General features: G+C 37.0%; 1 protein-coding gene across 1 annotated transcript in view; it reads left to right on the top strand.

Annotated features, from left to right (window-relative positions):
- Positions 1–19,111, top strand: part of PDSS2 (decaprenyl diphosphate synthase subunit 2) — a 263,597-nt gene that overhangs the window by 154,509 nt on the left and 89,977 nt on the right. Inside the window, exon 3 of the mRNA XM_049654088.1 lies at positions 2,118–2,316. Within this exon, the coding sequence (XP_049510045.1) occupies positions 2,118–2,316 (199 nt within the window). The remainder of the gene's footprint in view (positions 1–2,117; positions 2,317–19,111) is intronic.

Below are 19,111 nucleotides of genomic sequence, written 5' to 3'. Positions count from 1 at the left end.
AGATGGTTCTTCTACCTAGGGTCACTCATGTGACTGCTTTGGACGAGTCTTAATACAGAAGCATTTTTTAGGCTTGCTTGTGTCATGTTTGCTAAGGTCTTTTTGGCCAAAGTCAGTTAATATGGCCAAACCCAGCGTTAGTGTGGATGGGACAACACAGGGGCATGGAAGCCAAGAGGTGTTATTCACATGAAGCTGTTTATAACAGATTCCAACAGATTTCGAGCTCTACGTTACTGTGTGCCTTTGGGAAAATCATTTAACGGTGTGCAGCAATTTTCTCACCTGTAAAAAGGAATTAGTAATACCTATCATAGGATGGTTGTGAAATTTAAATATTTTAATAATTTTTTTATGATTTTAAAATAATGCTTTTGTTATTAGAGAAAATGTCCAAACTATAGAAAAGTATTAAAAAAGAAACATTTCTTGAGATCCCACCTGATACAGTACTATACTATAGGCTCCTCAAGGGCCTTCTCTATTTTCTTTACTACTGTAGCTATATATCTTGGCTTTGTATTCTGAAATGTAAGGTCTTTGAAGGAAGAGACCACATTTTATTCATCTCTGTAAATCCCATAGCTTTGCATTAGGGTTAAAAAAGATAATGTGTAGAAGTGCTTGGCTTAATGCTTGACACAGGTTATGTTCCCCCCCTTAAATTGGAGTTTCATTAGATCCTAGTAAGGATTTTTAGATATCCTAAAATTACAGAGGTGGGAAAGGTATGCTGAGAACAGATCATCTAAATGGATCTCTGGAGGGTGGCCTCCACTGCCCAGCTTCTCTCTGAGGAATCCTGGTTATTCATGGCATGGAGGGTGAGGAATGTTCCAGGGAAGGAACATGTCGAGATCTGCTTATAGGGGTGCCTGGGTGGCTCAGTTGGTTAAGTGTCCAATTCTTGATCTCGGCTCAGGTCATGATCTCATAGTTCCTGAGTTCAAGCCCCATGTCAGGCTCTGTGCTGACAGCTCAGAGCCTGGAGCCTGGGTTGGAGTCTGTGTATTCCTCTCTCTCTGACCTTCCCCCACTCATGTTCTGTCTCTCTCTCTCTCAAAAATAAGTAAATACTGAAAAAAAAAATCTGAGTATAGATGCCAAAGTGATCAGTAGAGAGGCCTCTATTAAAAACTGCATTAAAATCGCTCCTTATCAGGGAAATACAAATCAAAACCACACTCAGCTATCACCTCACGCCAGTCAGAGTGGCCAAAATGAAGAAATCAGGAGACTATAGATGCTGGAGAGGATGTGGAGAAACAGGAACCCTCTTGCACTGTTGGTGGGAATGCAAATTGGTGCAGCCGCTCTGGAAAGCAGTGTGGAGGTTCCTCAGAAAACTAAAAATAGACCTACCCTATGACCCAGCAGTAGCACTGCTAGGAATTTATCCAAGGGATACAGGAGTACTGATGCATAGGGCACTTGTACCCCAATGTTTATAGCAGCACTCTCAACAATAGCCAAATTATGGAAAGAGCCTAAATGTCCATCAACTGATGAATGGATAAAGAAATTGTGGTTTATATACACAATGGAATAGTATGTGGCAATGAGAAAGAATGAAATATGGCCTTTTGTAGCAACGTGGATGGAACTGGAGAGTGTGATGCGAAGTGAAATAAGCCATACAGAGAAAGACAGATACCATATGGTTTCACTCTTATGTGGATCCTGAGAAACGTAACAGAAACCCATGGGGGAGGGGAAGGGAAAAAAAAAAAAAGAGGTTAGAGTGGGAGAGAGTCAAAGCATAAGAGACTGTTAAAAACTGAGAACAAACTGAGGGTTGATGGGGGGTGGGAGGGAGGGCAGGGTGGGTGATGGGTATTGAGGAGGGCACCTTTTGGGATGAGCACTGGGTGTTGTATGGAAACCAATTTGACAGTAAATTTCATATATTAAAAAATAAAAAAAATAAAAAAAAATAAAGGTCACGTGATATTTTTGGACCCCCCCCCAAAAAAAACTGCATTAAAAAAGAATAATCTAAAAAAGAGAGAGAGAGAGAGACTAGCCATTGAAATATTTTATTGTTAAAAACTGAAGTCTGACATTACCGATATGATGGTTTTCTTGACACTCAGACAAGTCTTACTTTCACGTTTTAGTCAAAGAAGTTTGGCAGAGATCACAGAACTTATCCACACTGCTCTCCTCGTACATCGTGGGATAGTAAATTTAAGTGAATTGCAATCCTCTGATGGACCACTGAAAGACATGCAATTTGGAAATAAAATAGCTATCCTGAGTGGAGACTTTCTTCTAGCAAATGCCTGCAACGGACTAGCTCTGCTACAGAACACCAAGGTAATACCGGGCAGGGTTTGCTTATGTCTGGGTGACCTTTAGGTGGCTCTTGGTTGACTGCTGGAGTTGTGGAGGTCTGTATGCCCTGCTGCCCCAGCCCCCCACGTGTGGATGCTCAGTAAAATTGGGATGATGGTGGTGGCAATGTCCACATCAGGTAAAACACAAATGCCAAGAAAGAGTTTTAAAATTAACTTCTTTTTCTGCTGGTTGTAATTAATTATTTGTTAACTATATCAGTATGGTTAAATAACACAAAGTATATCTATAAACAAATACTACCTATTATCTCACTATCCAGAGACAACCACTGTTAGTTAATATTGTGATGTATTTCCTCTCAGGCTTTTTGTTTGTTTGCTTACTCCTACCTTCATGTTGTAACATAGGTGAGAACTAACATTATAAGGTTTTTTTAATCCTGCCTATTTTTTCCTGCTTCATATTATGATGTGGGCACGTTCCCATGTTATTAACACTTTTCACAAACTTGTTAATGGTTGCGTAATATTCAGTTATTTATTTATTTATTTATTTGTTGGTTTATTTTTGTGAGACAGAGACTGAGCATGAACAGGGAAAGGGCAGAGAGAGAGGGAGACACAGAATCCAAAGCAGGCTCCAGGCTCTGAGCTGTCAGCACAGAGCTCGACACAGGGCTCGAACTCACGAACTGCAAAATCATGATCTGAGCCAAAGTCGGATGCTTAACCCACTGAACCACTCAGGCGCCCCAATATTCAGTTATTTAGATGTAATATCACTTCTTTAACAAATTTCTCATTTTTGGAATTTAAGTTGCTTCTGATTTTTTACTGTCATAAATAGATATGCAGTAAACATCTTTACATATCAATTTTCCTCATTCCAGATTATTTTGTTAAGATAAATACCTAAAAGTGGTTCAAAGGGCTTAAACATTTTTAGCGTATTGGCAAGCTGGTTTCTAGAAAGATTATAGAGTTATTCTTTATATATGAATTTGAATCAGGCTTAGCTGTAAAATAACAGTGGCCTAAACAAGACAGAATCACTCTTTCTCATGTAAAAACATCCAGGACTAAACAGTCCAGGATTGAGTCTACAAAGTCAAGAACCTGGGCTTTTTCTGTCTTACTCCTCTGCCATCCCTATCTTACTACTTTATTTATGGCCCCAAATAGCTGTCATCATGTTCTCACTCCGGTCAATAGGAAGGGAGGAGGAGGAAGGACAGAGAAGGACAGGTCTCCTTCTCCTAAAGATCAAATGAGGGTACATCCTGGTTTGCTAAGGACAGTCTCAGTATATGTCTGCTGTCCCAGAATCCCATCTGACTTAACATTTGTCTTAACAGAGGACGATTGATAATTACATTAGAATGAACCAGGATGGGTTTCATAGATGTCTACTTTATACTTCCAACCTCCGCCTCAGTTTTTGTCTCATCTAAGCTAATAGTATGTGAGAACCGTGTACAGTGGAGAGTGTTCTCATGGTAAGGTGATATTAAATCTGGAGGACAAGCAGAAATAACTTTCCAGACACCTCCCAATCAAGGATAGCACACAAGGCAGTTGGTGGTACAACGTAGTGTCCTGAATGTCGAGGTTAACAGTTAACTTCTCCCTGTATCAGGTGTGGAAGTTTTTGGCACTGCTGCCCCAGCAGTGGGCCACTTGATGTATCAGCCAACTGCACTGCGGCCCATGTATGGCCTTTGAGAGTCACCAAGTCACCAGTCCAAAAGCTCAGTGGGAAGCAGAGTAAGGTGGCAGTTAGGTATCTGTGAGTTACGTATGGAAAATCAAGGCTGATCGGGGGAGGCGGTAGAGAGTAGACTGAGCACCCTTGCTTGTGCGGTGTTAACCTGTAACTGTTTGATTGGCGACGCTTTGTTTTTTGCAGTGAACCCTTCTGGCAACAATAAGCTAAAAACTATATATTTCATTTTTTTTTTTTAAGTACTAAGATAGTTGGTAAGGAATGTGTAATTCTCATAAAATGTTGGCATTTACTATCCACTCTGGAGGCCATTTTGTTATCACTGACCGCATGAAAACAAGAAGTATCAAATCTGCTGAAAAAGTATCAGGATCTATTTCCAAAGTTAGCAGTTACTTTAAGAAGACTTCCTGAGGATGAGGGTTTCACACATGCCACTGCAGAAGGTATATACACATACCTCGCTGTGAAGCCTAACTTTTGTTTAGACAGATGTCTATTTTTCTAAATTAATTTCACTCATTTTCGACTATGAGTTTTCTGGCTTTTTTTAAATTTATTTATTTTGAGAGAGAGAGAGAGCAAGCAGGGGAAGGACAGAGAGAAGGAGAGAATCACAAGCAGGCTCCACGCTATCAACACATAGCCCGATGCAGGGCTTGAACTCGTGAACCATGAGATCATGACCTGAGCCGAAATCAAGAGTCAGATGCTTAACTGACTGAGACACCCAGGCACCCTTCGACTACAAGTTTTTATGTGCACATAGGAATAAGGGAAGCGATAACTTTATATTTCTTGGCCCCATTGGCCAAAGAAAAACTTTGCAAACAGTTAGATAATTCCAGTTTTAGTTGACTGTCATCAGGTACTTCAAATAATTAAATCATTTTAGTTAATTCAAAAAATGTTTTATTTTTTTCATCCATTCATGGAATCGAGGTAAAGCTTCTGAAAGTATATTCTACCAGAGATTAAGCCATTATGAGTGAGATCAGAAATTCAGCTTGAAATACAACATGGAAGATAAAATTACTAGTTTATAATAATAATACAAGTACACATTTTGCTGAGGTACACACAGTGTTGTGGTAAAAACAAGGTTCTTACTACATTGAGATTCCTGTGGAGTACTTGGAACTGGTTGTGGCATACCCGTAACTCATAATTGCATCCAAACAAGTGTCCACATTCTACTAATTGCAAAAGATGGAATTGTTATAAATATTTACGAGTATTTTTATCTTCAAGTCTTTGAACTACATGATTTTGGGGATTTTGGTGTTGAGTACAAAACATAGTTCAGCACTGTAGTATGTTCCTTCTGTCTTTGTTGCCTGTCATTCATCAGATTTTCAAAATCTTTATGCCCAACAATGGTATTGAACTTTTTTATAAATTTTGATGACATCTTGTTCAGAATCAATTGGAAATCTGAAATCAAGGGTTCAACAAATAGAACACAAAATGAAACTTTTAGGGAATTATAATGAATTCCCTAAACAATCAAGGAATTACAGTTAATGAAAATCCCATTGGATTTTTTCTTTGCAAAAGCAAGGAAGGAGCACAACAAAATAAATAGTAAGAACTCAAATGCTACCCAAGATTAAAATTTTAAATTATGTAATTGTGATTTGGAATATCTCACCTTGCAGGAAGAATCTTTTGTTAGTGCGCCTATTTTGAATAAATTATACACACACATGAATGAAATGAAATTGAGAAGGCCTAGATTTTGTAGCATCTAATTTTAGCAAAGCATTCAAAAGAATTGTAGAGACAATTTATTTGACAAGCTTTGTCTTATAAAAATATTTGTCAAAAGAAGGTACTCTGAAGGAAGCAAAAAGACAGTACCTTGAAAATATTTGGGCTAGAAGAGTTACACTTTACAATATTTAAAAAATCAGAATTGAGGGGCACCTGGGTGGCAGGCTCAGTTGGGTAACCATCCAACTCTTGATCTCAGCTCAGGTTTCGATCTGAGGGTCATGAGTTCAAGCCCTCTGTTGGGCTCTGCACTGGGCATGAAGCCCACTTAAAAAAAATTAGGGGCGCCTGGGTGGCTCACTAGGTTAAGTGTCCGACTTCAGCTCAGGTCATGACCTCACGGTTCTTGAGTTCGAGCCCCGCTACAGGCTCTGTGCTGACGGCTCAGAGCCTGGATCCTGCTGTGGATTCTGTGTCTCCCTCTCTCTACCCCTTGCCCACTCATACTCTCTCTCTCTCTTTCTCTCTCTCTCTCTCAAAAATAAATAAGCATTAAAAAAAATTTTTTTTTTAATTAGAATTGAGTTTCTGTTCCACTTTGGAAATTTGCTTAGAGCTTACCGGGTAACTCAGAACTGGTAGAATGAGCATTTTCTCAATTAAAAATATTATGGTCTACCAATAAAATCAAATGAAGATATCAGTAATTTCATATTAGTCATAAACTGCAACTGTGAAGAATATTGCTGGCAGTTTTATTTTTAAATGCCATATTTTCTTTGTAATTTTTTTTTTGTGAGAGAGAAAAGGAGCAAGTGAGCAAGGGCAGAGAGAGGGAGAGAGAGAGACAAGTGGGGCTCATCTAAAGTGAGGCTCATGTTCACCTGAAGTTGGGGCTCGTGCTCACCCGATGCAGGACCCAAACTCATGAACCATGAGATCGTGACCTGAGCCGAAGTCAGATGCTTAACTGACTGAACCACCCAGGTGCCCCTAAATGCTGTATTTTTAAAAGCACATTCTTCAGGGACATCTGGCTGGCTCAGTCAGTAGAGGCATGTGATTGTTGATCTCGGGGTTGTAGGTTCGAGCCCTTCATTGGGTGTAGAGATTTCTTTAAAATAAAATCTTTCAAAAAAAATAAGATAAAAGCACATTCTTCAGAAAAATGCCAGTTACACAAGATTAGAAATGAATTAGAGTATGTGAATATTTACCAAGAATAATTATTTTGCTGGTTATTTTTTAACACTCAGATGATCAATATAAAGTTCTTTTTTATTTTGTTGTAATGTACATGGATATATTTTTCTTTCTTTTTAAATTTCATTTTTGAAAATAGTTTTTGAGTAGAACTTGTTAACAAGTCCACCAACATAATAAAATCATTTATTAGTTAATAACTACGTGTTTCAGGGCACCTGAGTGCCTCAGCCTATTAAGCACAGGGCTCTGTGCTAATGTCACAGAGCCTGCTCAGGTGTCTTCCTGCCCCCTCACTGCCCCTGCCCAACTAATGCATGTGTGCTCGCTCACTCTCTCAAAATAAATAAACTTTAAAAAATAAATACATGTTTCAAAAAGTGTAAAATTTTAATTTTTTAGCACTCACTTTTACTCTCAAGTGCCCCAGTTTGGTTGATAAATTTTATAGTATCACCACTTTACAGACATTTCCTAGAAGTTGCTCAAGATCATTCTGCTTACTTACTGGCCAGAATTGAATTATATGGCCACACCTACTTATAAGGGAGGCTAGGAAATATAAACTTCATTTTGGGGAGCCACATGCGCAGCCAAAAATCTGAAAGATATGGATAATAGACACTGGAAGACAAATAGCATTTTGCCCTATCTCCCCATCACACTTTTGGCTATATTTTTATGAGACCGATCTGCTGATTTTTAGGGAGGAAATGGTAGGGTACCTCTAATACACAGTTTATATTCATGTGAAAAGGAAACCAGTAAGAAATGAATTGGTTATATAAAATAGAATAATAGAGAATCTCAGATCTCCCACCAGAGATTTATTACCATTTGGGCATTCTTTTTATTTACCCTCAAATTGCCCTGTTTTCTGTGTGTATAGTCTACTGTGATGGGTCTCACTAAATTCTCTCCTTTACTGGAATTCACATGTTAGCAGAAGGGTGTTTGATCCACTGCCTTGGAAAGCCATTCTATGACTGCATCGTCCGTTTTGCCTCTTGACCATGCCTGCTGTGGTCTGATGAACTTTGGGTCTTAGGGAAGGAGAAGACCTCAGAAGGTACAGGCCTCGTGTGGTTTCTGGGTGTCTTGCACTATACATGACTAGCTATAGTCGTATACACTGGCCACTCATGGATTAGACCCACATACCTAAGAAGAAGAGATATTCTGGATGCAGTAACTAGATCCACATTTTTGTAAGTAGCTCTCAGCCTGGCCCCTACCTTAAAACAAGACTTACTGCCTTGAGACAAATTTCTGTTTTCTCTAATCATTCGTTTTAACTTACTTTAAGCTATTCTGATGAAATCTTATATAAGGTTAAGATGGTGGTATTTAGCACAAATATAATTATGCTGTAATGACACAAACAAGTATTCACTTGCTTTAACCACTCACTTTATGGGAATGATATTTAATGTGTTCCTTTTTCTTAACTATCTTGTATCATTCACACATGCTTTCTTTTAGTGTGGTTCAAGTTCAGGGAAAATGGAGGCTTTACTCCCATCAAAATCAATTGAGATTCATGGTTTGTGAAATCCACTCTTAGTGTTTTGCATTCAGAAGCATCACTATAAATGTTCCAGAGACTAAGACCTCCACCATCTGCTCCATTAGGCACTGGATTTCAGTGGCAGTATTTGATTAAAAAAAAGAAAAAAATACAAAACAAAAACTTAGCATATCCAAGCAACAGTTAAGCCTGTTGAAATAAGAATGATTAGGTATTTCCTTCCTCCTCAGTGAGTCCTGTACCTTCATGGTCTCTGCACAGTTTTGTACTTTTAGATTTTCATTTTATTGACTTTTGTCTGGTGAGCAGGTTTTTTTCCTTTTTAGGCCCACGGTATATTGTTTTGTTTTGTTTTTTTAATTTGATAGTTGTGTATTTGATTGAAGCCTTTATTCTATGAATCATTCTGTTCATCAAAAAAAGGATCCTTTTGCACCTTGTTCTTCAAAATTTGAAGGCTCTACAAAGGTCAATTTCAAAAGACACTTCACTGCATCAGCTCTTGTGAAAGATCTTGAATACCATGTCCAGGGGTCTATAATTGATCTTCTGCCATTCTAGGCTTCTACTAGCTCTCTTTTAATCCTAATAGATGATTTCCAAACCATATATATGAACAATAGTTTAAACTGATTATAGGGGGTAAAGTTCTTGAAAGTCAAGAGTTATCTTTGATAAAACAAATCTTCCATATTGAGAATCAATTCCTTTTATTTAAAGACTTGGCAGTTTAGGGGAGCCTGAGTGGCTCAGTTGGTTGAGCATCCCACTCTTGATTTTGACTCAGGTCATGATCCCAGGGTCATGGCATCGAGCCCACGTCTCAAGCCTGCTTGAGATACTTCTCTCTCTTTCCTTCTGCCCCTCTCCCTTATTCATGCTCTTGCACACTCTAAATAAATAAGTAAGTAAATAAATAGGGTTTTTAAATTTTTTTTTTAATGTTTATTTTCTGAGAGAGAAAGAGCATGAGTGGAGGTGGAGGAGCAGAGAGAGAGGGAGACAGAGAATCTGAAATAGGCTCCAGGCTCTGAGCTGTCAGCACAGAGCCCGACGCGGGGCTCGAACTCACGGACCATGAGATCATGACCTGAGCCGAAGTCAGATGCTTAACCGACTGAGCCACCCAGGCACCCTGGCAGTTTATTTTTTTAAAGAAAGTAAAGTTATATCTCAGAAGAAGACTAATTTTATTAAATGAATTCCCAGAAACTTAAATTGATTAAGGATAATACTAATCATTAATAAGAATTTTTTGTGTGGAGGAGGAGGTAGTGATAAATGTTTCTCTGGGACAGTATTAAGTTTTTTAAAGTTCTCTACATATGGTTAATGTCTTAGTAAAGTTAGATTTCTCCTTACTGACATTTTAATGTTCTCTTACAAGAAAGAAAATTTGCTGATAGATAAACAGATAAAGAAGATGAATATATATACCATATGCTATATATGGGGTGTGTGTGTGTGTGTGTGTGTGTGTGTGTGTGTGTGAATATTACTCAGCCATAAAAAAGAATGAAATCTTGCCATTTGTGACAACATGGATGGACCTAGAGGGTATTATGCTAAGTGAAATAAGTCATACACAGAAAAGCAAATGTCATATAATGTCACTTATATGTGGAATCTAAAAAACAAAACGAATGAACAAACAGAATGGAACACTTTTACATACAGGAAATAAACTATTGGTTGCCAGGGGGGCTGGGGTGGGTGGGATGGGTGAAATAGGTGAAGGGGATTAAGAAGTATAAACTTCCAGTTATAAATAAGTCACGAGGATGTAATGTACAGCATAAAGAACATAGTAACATTATAATAACTTTGTATGGTGATGGATGGTAACTAGACTTACTGTAGGGATCATTTAACAGTATATAAAAATATGAAATCACTGATATATACCTAAAACTAACAGGATATTGTTTGTCAGTTATACTTTAATTTTAAAAAGGAGAAGAAAAATTTGTCAGCAATAGCAATGAAAGAGACACCACAGCAGTGAGGGAGCAGACAGAACTTAATACAGAATTTCTGTATATAGTATGTCACTTTTGTCACAGTGACAGCTTTTTTTGGAGGGTGTGTATTTAACTTGGTAATTAAAGTTAGCATATTTGTAGCAACTTTAATTTTTTATGACTTATTCATTCTACCAATGTTCCATTTTCTTGTGCTACTGAATTCTTGTCTGAATTTCTGTATTATGTGTTTATCTCTGTACTTCTCCTGGGGCAGACCATTAAGATGAAGGGTTCTGCAGTCATCAGAAATTCAGAGCTGTTTTATAATTGCCAAGGGTAAAATTAGCAAAGTCAATTATTCTCCCTTTGGCTTTTCCCTGAAGATATTAGGGGTCTTCAAGGTAATTGCCTTAGGTAACATTTAGATTTTTAAATATCTCTAAGTATAGAAATTGGTATATTAATCCTCTGGTAATTGTCTTCTTACCGTTCTAGCTCTGGTCACATAAATGTGAATTAACAAGATTTGGAATTCAAGAGTGAGTTTTGAATTCAAGAGTAGTGTTTGAGTTTTCATTCATTTTCAGTTATGGAACCTAAGGTCAGCTTTTTGTTTTGGTACTTCATTGTACACAGACCCTAGACTTGGAGACTTTAGCATGCCTCTTGTTAAGCCATAAATTCCCTGACTCCATTGAAATAAATTGCTTTATATTGTGTTCATGTAGAACATCACTGGATCCTGAAATGATGGGGTCATACCAGAATCTAAAATTTTAGTATCTGAGCATCAAACTATCAATGAGACATGCTGAATAATTGGGGGAAAAACATGAAGTGGAGAAGCACTATAATTTAGAAATCTGGCTGACTATTAGAGGCTTTTTCTGGTTCCTGTTTATTTTGTAGACTAGATCTTTATTTTAGGATTAAGCCACAGTACAAATACGGCTGTTTGGATTACTGCTTGTCATCTTTTTTCTCTAAGTCTTTTATTTTACATGTATAGTGATAACCCTAGTATTTGAACAATTGAATTCAGGGGCACCTGGATGGCTCAGTTGTGGTTTCGGCTCAGGCCATAATCTTAGAGTACATGAGTTTGAGCCCTGTGTTGGGCTCTGTGCTGACAGTGCAGAGCCTGCTTGGGATTCTCTCTCTCCCCTACTGTGTCCTTCCCGGGATCACGTGCACGTGCACTCTCTCTCAAAATAAATAAATAAACTTTTAAAAAAATAATAAAAAAATGAATTGACCATGCTATTTTTTTCTCATTATAGTCGTTTTCATTTAATGGACCTATCACTATACATCAGGTGGGAAACTGTGCCTTAGCTTGGGTCTTGTCTGAGTACCCAAGAACATTGTCATGATGTCATTCCTGGGGACTGTTCTATTAAGCATTAGTGATTTATATTTCTAAATAATTAGGGGCACAGATGTACTCTTTACATAGCTGATGTATTTCCTTATGTTAACTTTGTTTTCCTAAAGGCATAAATATGTTGTTTACAAGGAAGAATTTTGTTTGTATAAATATGCTCAATTTATGCATATAAATCTCCTCCTTTTATACCATCTATATATTTTAATAAAGAGAGGGCTATTGGTTATTCCATGTTGGTATTATCGGTTACATTAATTCTACTTTCAAATTCATGTTAAAAAGTGAAACCTAGGCTCACTTGGCTGGCTCAGTTAAGTAGAGCATGTAACTCTTGTTCTTGTGGTCACGAGTTCAAGCACCATGTTGGGTGTAGAGCCTACCTTAAAAAAAAAAAATGAAACCTAGAAACATGCTATATCATATGAAATTTGAGATTTTCTTTATCATATTCATTTAAAATAGACATTGTGACCTTGTGTGTTTATAGTCTTGTCAGCACTATTTGTGGAAATTATTGATTATGTTTTAGCCTCTTTAGTCTGACACCCAAGATTAATGTTCTTTTCTATATGTAACCCTTCTCAAGTATAGATTTTCGTGACTAGCTTAAATGTGTGCAGAAGGTAAGTAGGGTGTCATATATTGTTAACAATAAAGGCAGTTATCTCCCTATCAATTGAATAAAGAAGCCAAAATGTTATCATAAAATTACAATTTCAAAGTCCCCAAATTTTTGCAGTTTTTTTTCATCATGTGCTAACAAAGCTACCCATTAAACAGACACTATATCCATTTTCTGAGCCACTTCCTTGATCTTTAAAGCAAAAGTGATAAATGATTAGTATTTGAGAAGTGTACTTAGAAACAAGAAGCCAAATATTATGTCCTTTTAAAATTTATTGTCTCATTAAAACCTTAAACTTTGTCCTTTTGGTGCCATAAAACAATGGAATGAAGTGTATTTTTGCCATAAAAAGATCAAATGCCATCATACAAAAAATAGACAAAACTCTGAGTGTCTGTCAACCAGAAAGCTGACAACCAAGAAGGGAATTTCTTCCATATGCCTAAGCTTTCAAATAAGCCCATTTTAAAAAGTCTGTGTTCTACAAAAATATATTCTCTAAAATGGGTAGAGTTGAACCCCATACCATGGTTGGCCACGAGAGGTAGAAATATGTTGACTAGGGCAGATTTTTTAAAATGTTTATTTATTTTTGAGAGAGAGACAAACAGAGCATGAGCGGGGAAGGGGTAGAGAGAGGGAGACACAGAATCCGAAGCCGGCTCCAAGCTCTGAGCTGTCAGCACAGAGCCGGATGCAGGGCTCCAACTCATGGACTGCAAGATCATGACCTGAGCCAAAGTTGGACACTCAACCGACTGAGCCACCCAGGCATCCCTGGGGTAATTTTATAGTATACCTAGCCACCTCAATTTTGTAAATCCCTTTTTCTACTTTCCAGAAATAAAATTAATCAAGCCAGCTTTTTTTCCTCTTCATTTTCACTGATATAAACTGCCATTTCTCCAAAGCCAGAGGGAGAAAAAAAATCCACTTCTGAGCTTGAGCTATTCATTTCTTTTTGCCTAATGATTTTACTCAAGGAACTTCCTGAGTTAGGAGTTAACAAAAGTACTGGGTAGATGAATAGCTGATTCCTTCCTCTGCATCCTCAGCTAGCTGACCCCACATCTCTTCACTCATCCTTTCTTTATCCTATAGATACATCCTCCGTACCTCTTTCTTTGTCTTTTATTGTTCACAAATCAGTTAATTCCATCTCAGGCTATCCCCAACCCCTTTCTTCCCATCTTTCATTCTTTATCTTCTTCCTTGTTAGTTCAGAAAAATTGTTATCCATCTTTTTGCCTTCTTCTTGCTCCTTTCAATAAAAAATAAGCCAAGAAACTTTACTTAGGAGTTGAAAAACATCAGAGTAAGGCTTGGCATGCTCTTGTGTTAATAAGGAAAATTGGGGCACCTGGGTGGCTCAGTAGGTTAAGCGTCCGACTTCGGCTCAGGTCACGATCTCACGGTTTATGGGTTCGAACTCCATGTCGGGCTCTGTGCTGACAGCTCAGAGCCTGGAACCTGCTTTGGATTCTGTGTTTCCCTTTCTCTCTACCCCCCCCCCCCCCCCCGTGCTCTGTTTCTCTCTCTGTCTCTCAGAAATAAACATTAAAAAAAGTTACAAAAGAATAAGGAAAATTATATAATTAGAAATGAAACAGGCGTAAGAAAGAACTAGTGTCTCTACCCTCATTTTTTCCTTTAACCAGGTTTCCCTATAACTGTCAATGTTTAAAGACATTTTTTAAATGTCTTTCTATTTAGTTTTGTTTTCCTACTTTATTTAATTGAAGGTATTGTAAGATTGTGGTTTTCTATTTTATTTTTAATTATAAGCATATGGTATTTCTAATGTTATGAGCTAACCAAGCTTTAGTCGGCTGCCCTGGGAACCTAGCCACCGTTTATAACCTCAAATATTGGGACATTGAGGTATGAACTCCAAACAACTGAATTATAGATAAAATTCCAAAATGCAGTGCATTTGTAATTTCGTGCCTGTTGTGTTAGATTAATACCGAATTTGAACTCCATAAGCAAAAGAACAGTTAAGAGCATTCAAAAGGATCCATGTGACTGCTTTTCATTAGTAGCTACAGATAGTTCATTTGTGTTGATTTAATTTGGTTTTAGCATTTCTATCATTTTCCTGATTCCTCAGAGTTGTAAATACTCATGGAAAAAATTCACTCTAAGCCCAAGTTGGTTGATGTGGCCTTAACCCAGGAGCAAATGTTATTTATTTAGCAATAGTGATTGGGGAAGAGCCCTTTCCTGGCAGCTAATGACCTACTGGAGGACTTGTGTGCCCAAGGCAAAGCTGAAGGCCATTAGCCCAACAGGTCATTAACTGACAAATGCCTGACCCTGAGGTCATTTCTGATATCGGAAACCGTGAAAACATTAAAGTGGGCTTGTTGGAAAGTACAGCTGTGCCAAGGAAGTTTCTTTTTAAGCATTTTGGAAAATGCATTGTTTGTTGTTATTCACATGGCTTAATTGTCTTTGTTCTGGGGCCATTTTCACTGTGCCCAGCAAGTCAGTCAGATATCAGTAGACACCAAAACTGTAGTGTATGGCCAGTCTTTGATTTTTAAATGACAGTTTCCCTGTTTAGAATATCACATTAACTATTTCATTCCGAAGCAACTTCAGCTTTCACTTTTGTGGATAACTTGTGTTTTCATAATATGTTGGGTTATATAGCACTTACCTATTTTATACTTCTCAGAGATGACCTATAAAGAAAGCCACATAAGAGAAGTGGAAAGACCTCAAGTAGAAGTCTGTGGACCTATTCTCTATCTCTTGACTTTTTTTTTTAATTAGCCATTTAACATTGGACAGTTCATTTTCTCCCTCAGAATTCTAGTTTAGATCATTTATCTTTTTCTCCAGACTGTTTATCTATTGTCTTTTTTTTTTTTTCTTTAAGCTCTATGCCCAATGTGGGGCTTAAATTCATGACCCTGTGATCAAGAGTCGCATACTCTATGGACTGAGCCAGCCAGGCGCATCCCTCTAATGTCTTAATACTCCATTTTTCAAGTCAACTTAGAAACTTCATGATGTAGAATATTTAATATTTATTAAAATTAGTACAAAGCACTTGATAATATTAACAACTTACATTTTTGAGTGCTTGCCCTGTGCTAGACACTATTGCAAGTGCTTTATGTGTATTAACTTATTTAATCTCTCCTGAGACATAGGAAAGGGTTAAGTAATTTCCTTGAGGAAATGGTAGAGCTGCTGTCTAAATCTAAATATAGGCAATCTGGCTCCAGAATCCTCTAGCTTAGCTAAAGTAGAAAAGTAACAAACCAAGAACCATGATACCTTTTTTGCCAGCAATTTTGCAGTTACCGGTATTGGGATTTATAATACCTTAAGCGACTAGTAGTTTTAAAATATTGGAATAAGTATTTCAATACAAACATCATTAGAGCTTTATGAAACATTTTGGAGAAATAACCAGTAAGCAGAGGCAACTTGTTTTCTTAGTTTCCTCATCTGTAAAATAAAGACAGCATTATTTCCATCTCCTGTATCCTTACCAGTTGCAAAATTCTACAATTCTGAGTGTTGTAGGAGAGAGTCTGAACTTAAAATATATATATCCAGATCCTGAAGATGTTACGATATAGGAAGAAAAACAAAGGAATCAAGAAAAAAATTGTTTATAAACTCAGAGATGTAATAGAGAAATGACCATCTTTTTTATAAATGTCTAAGATCTAGAGATTTACATGCATATTTCAGCAATCTAAAACAATACTCTAAATTAATGAACTCACCTATATGGCCAGTTTGTGATGAGAAAATGATACGGCTTAATTCAAGTACTTTAAAAGCCATAAGATGATATGCAGATATAAAATTCTGAAAATAATGATTAAACAATTATAACTGCAAATTTATTTTGAAAGTTATGATTTATACAATTCACATATTGGAAAAAGTATTGGTGATGCAATAAAATTTTTGCGTGCCTTGTGTTAAGCATTAGAAATGCCAGCTTAAAAGACAATTGTATCACCTGTTTTCAGTCTTCATGAAAATAATATCAACAAAAAAAAAAAAAAAAAAAAAAACAAAAACAAAACAACCCAATTGTATCTCTACGGATTAGAGAATTTCTAACCCAAGAATATCCATTGTTTGATTCAAGGGTACAATACAGCCAATCTCGAGTTTCTACTACTTTTTTTTTTTTTGAGGGGAAAAAAGGATTACCTAATTTTCTAGAATGCAGTACCAATAGAGCCAGTTATTTTTAGCATTCCATTGATTCACAGATTTTGAAGAGCTGCAATGGTATTTGGAAGAAATACAATTACAGTTTTAGACGAGATGCATGGATTTTAATGCATATGAGTCATGCTTTTATTTCTGTGGTTGCCTTTGAAGTGCAAACCTCGGGACGTCTCTGAATTATAAACATCTGCCTTTTAGTGTAGCCCAATTAGAAGAGGAACTAATTGAACTAAAAATTGAACCATGTTATCCAAAAGACAAGGGATTCCTGGAATTTGCAAGAGTATGTGTGAATCTCAGAGAAATCCTGAAATTTTTAACTCTTTGGCCAAATGTGTTCTAAACTTATTTTTTTTTTTTTTATGAATCTAGTAAGATCAAAGCTAAGAGTCAGTATCAGTGATGTATATAAACCAAGGTGGAAATGCACCCTAATATTATACCCCATAGTACCCGAGAATGATTATGTTTTAACCTGCCTTCTGCCTCTGTTTCTATTCCGTTAATTTACATGTTTTTGGAATAAAGTGATAAAGAAATTAACACCTTTATAAATATATTTCAGAATAACAATCTGTAAACTGTGTGTCAAAAATCTGGGGACTCTGTGTGCAGTTAAAATGGCTAACCAAGGTATGAGTTATACATGACGTATATCAGTATAAGGTAGTATTTCAGATTATAGATCACATGCTGTTTATGGTGGATAGTGAAATCCCTTTAGTAAGTGACTGTCAACACTTTTTCTTTAATGGATCACAATAGAAAATAGAGGGATAATGAAACTTTTGTTTTATGAAAAATTTCACTCATTTTTGTACATACACATGTATGCATGTACTGTGTGTGTCATGATGTAGAATACAATTCTTATCGTGGGTTGCAATTTAAAAATTTTGAAAGTTGATACTATTAGGCAGTGTTCTAGCCAGCAGCATCCTTTCGTTGAATGAAATAAGGTACCTTGATCCTGGTGTTCTGAAGTTTCACATTGTGAACTTGTGTTTTTCAAAGGTGGGATTAACCTTTAAGCAAAATCACACTTGGAAACTATCACTTAACATCACTGAGAGTGCCACCAAAGGAAGAAGCAGTGAAAGCAGAGTGGAGGTTATCAGCCACATGGGGAAAAGTGGGCACGTCACTGAGATGGCAGATATAATTCTCTCTGAGAGGTTGTCAGAGCAAGGTGTAACAGAGCTACTAAGTGTGGGGCATCCTAATGGGGAATATTCTGGGTACAACAAACTTGACAACATACATAAGGAATTCTTATGTTGGAGAAAGTGAAAACTAAAGCAACTAAACTGCTGTACGATAATGTCAGAATTACTTTGTTTCACGACTAAGCATTTAGTTCCCAGCAACTATTTAGTTTTTGTAGTAATGCAAGATACTTAACCAACTTTTTTTTAGCCTACTGGAAAGCATCTTTTTCTCCTTTTCTTACAAAAAGTTTTATTTTCGTGTAAGCATTTTAAATTGTAAAAAAATTATCAGCCACTTTTTCAGGAATCTAAGCATTGTTTAAATCAATAAATGATTATCATTACTCAGTGGTGAACAGTAGACCAAGAACCATGCACCGTCATTCAAAAAGTGATCTCAGGGGGCACCTGGCTGGCTTGGTCGGTGGAGCATGCAACTCTTGATCTCAGGGTTGTGAGTTTGAGACCCACATTGGGTGTAGAGATTACTTAAAAATAAAATCTTAAAAAAAAAAAAGAACTTATTTTTGGATCACTTTTTTATTGTTACTGAAAGAAATCCATATTTTGGCATCATCCTTACAATTGTTATGAATAAAAAACATATACAGCTACACATTTCTGGTCATGGGGCTAACTGTTGATAAAATGCAGATACCTCTTACTTAGATAAGCTAACTGAGGCCCAAAGGAGTGCTATGGGAGAGGAGGGCGGAGGGAGTGCCTGGATGGCTCAGTCGGTTAAGCATCCAACTCTTGGTTTTGACTCAGATCATGATCTCACAGGGCGCTGGCAGCATGGAGACTGCTTGGGATTCTCTCTCTCCCTTCCTCTCTGCACCGCCCCCCCCCCCCAAATAAATAAATACACTTAAAACAAGAAGTTATATGGATGGCCCAAAGTCATGCAGCCTTCTAAGTGGTCAATAACAAAGTAATGTCCTTTATCTTTATAAGGTCATAACTAGTTTCATTAGTACAGTGCCAGGAACATGGTAGGCTGTCAGCAAATGTTTATGGAATGAGTGCATTAGCCAATATAATATTAAATTTCAGCACTTCATATTCAAGCCATTTTCCTGAACTTGTGGCCCATTTCTTTTAAGTTTTATCAGTTGTGATTTTCTTTTAGACTTTTCTTTAGTTCGCTGAATTTTCCTGAGCCCTGACAAATGTTACCAGTAGTTAGAGGCCATAAACCAATGTATCAGCTGTTCTAAATTAAAAATTAAGATTATCAATTTGCTTAGTTTTTGC

This window comes from Panthera uncia, assembly GCF_023721935.1.
Source record: "Panthera uncia isolate 11264 chromosome B2 unlocalized genomic scaffold, Puncia_PCG_1.0 HiC_scaffold_24, whole genome shotgun sequence".
In the NCBI taxonomy this organism is placed as follows: Eukaryota; Metazoa; Chordata; class Mammalia; order Carnivora; family Felidae; genus Panthera; species Panthera uncia.
The sequence above is the reverse complement of the archived record's forward strand: the minus strand, read 5'-3'. Positions and strand labels throughout refer to the sequence as shown.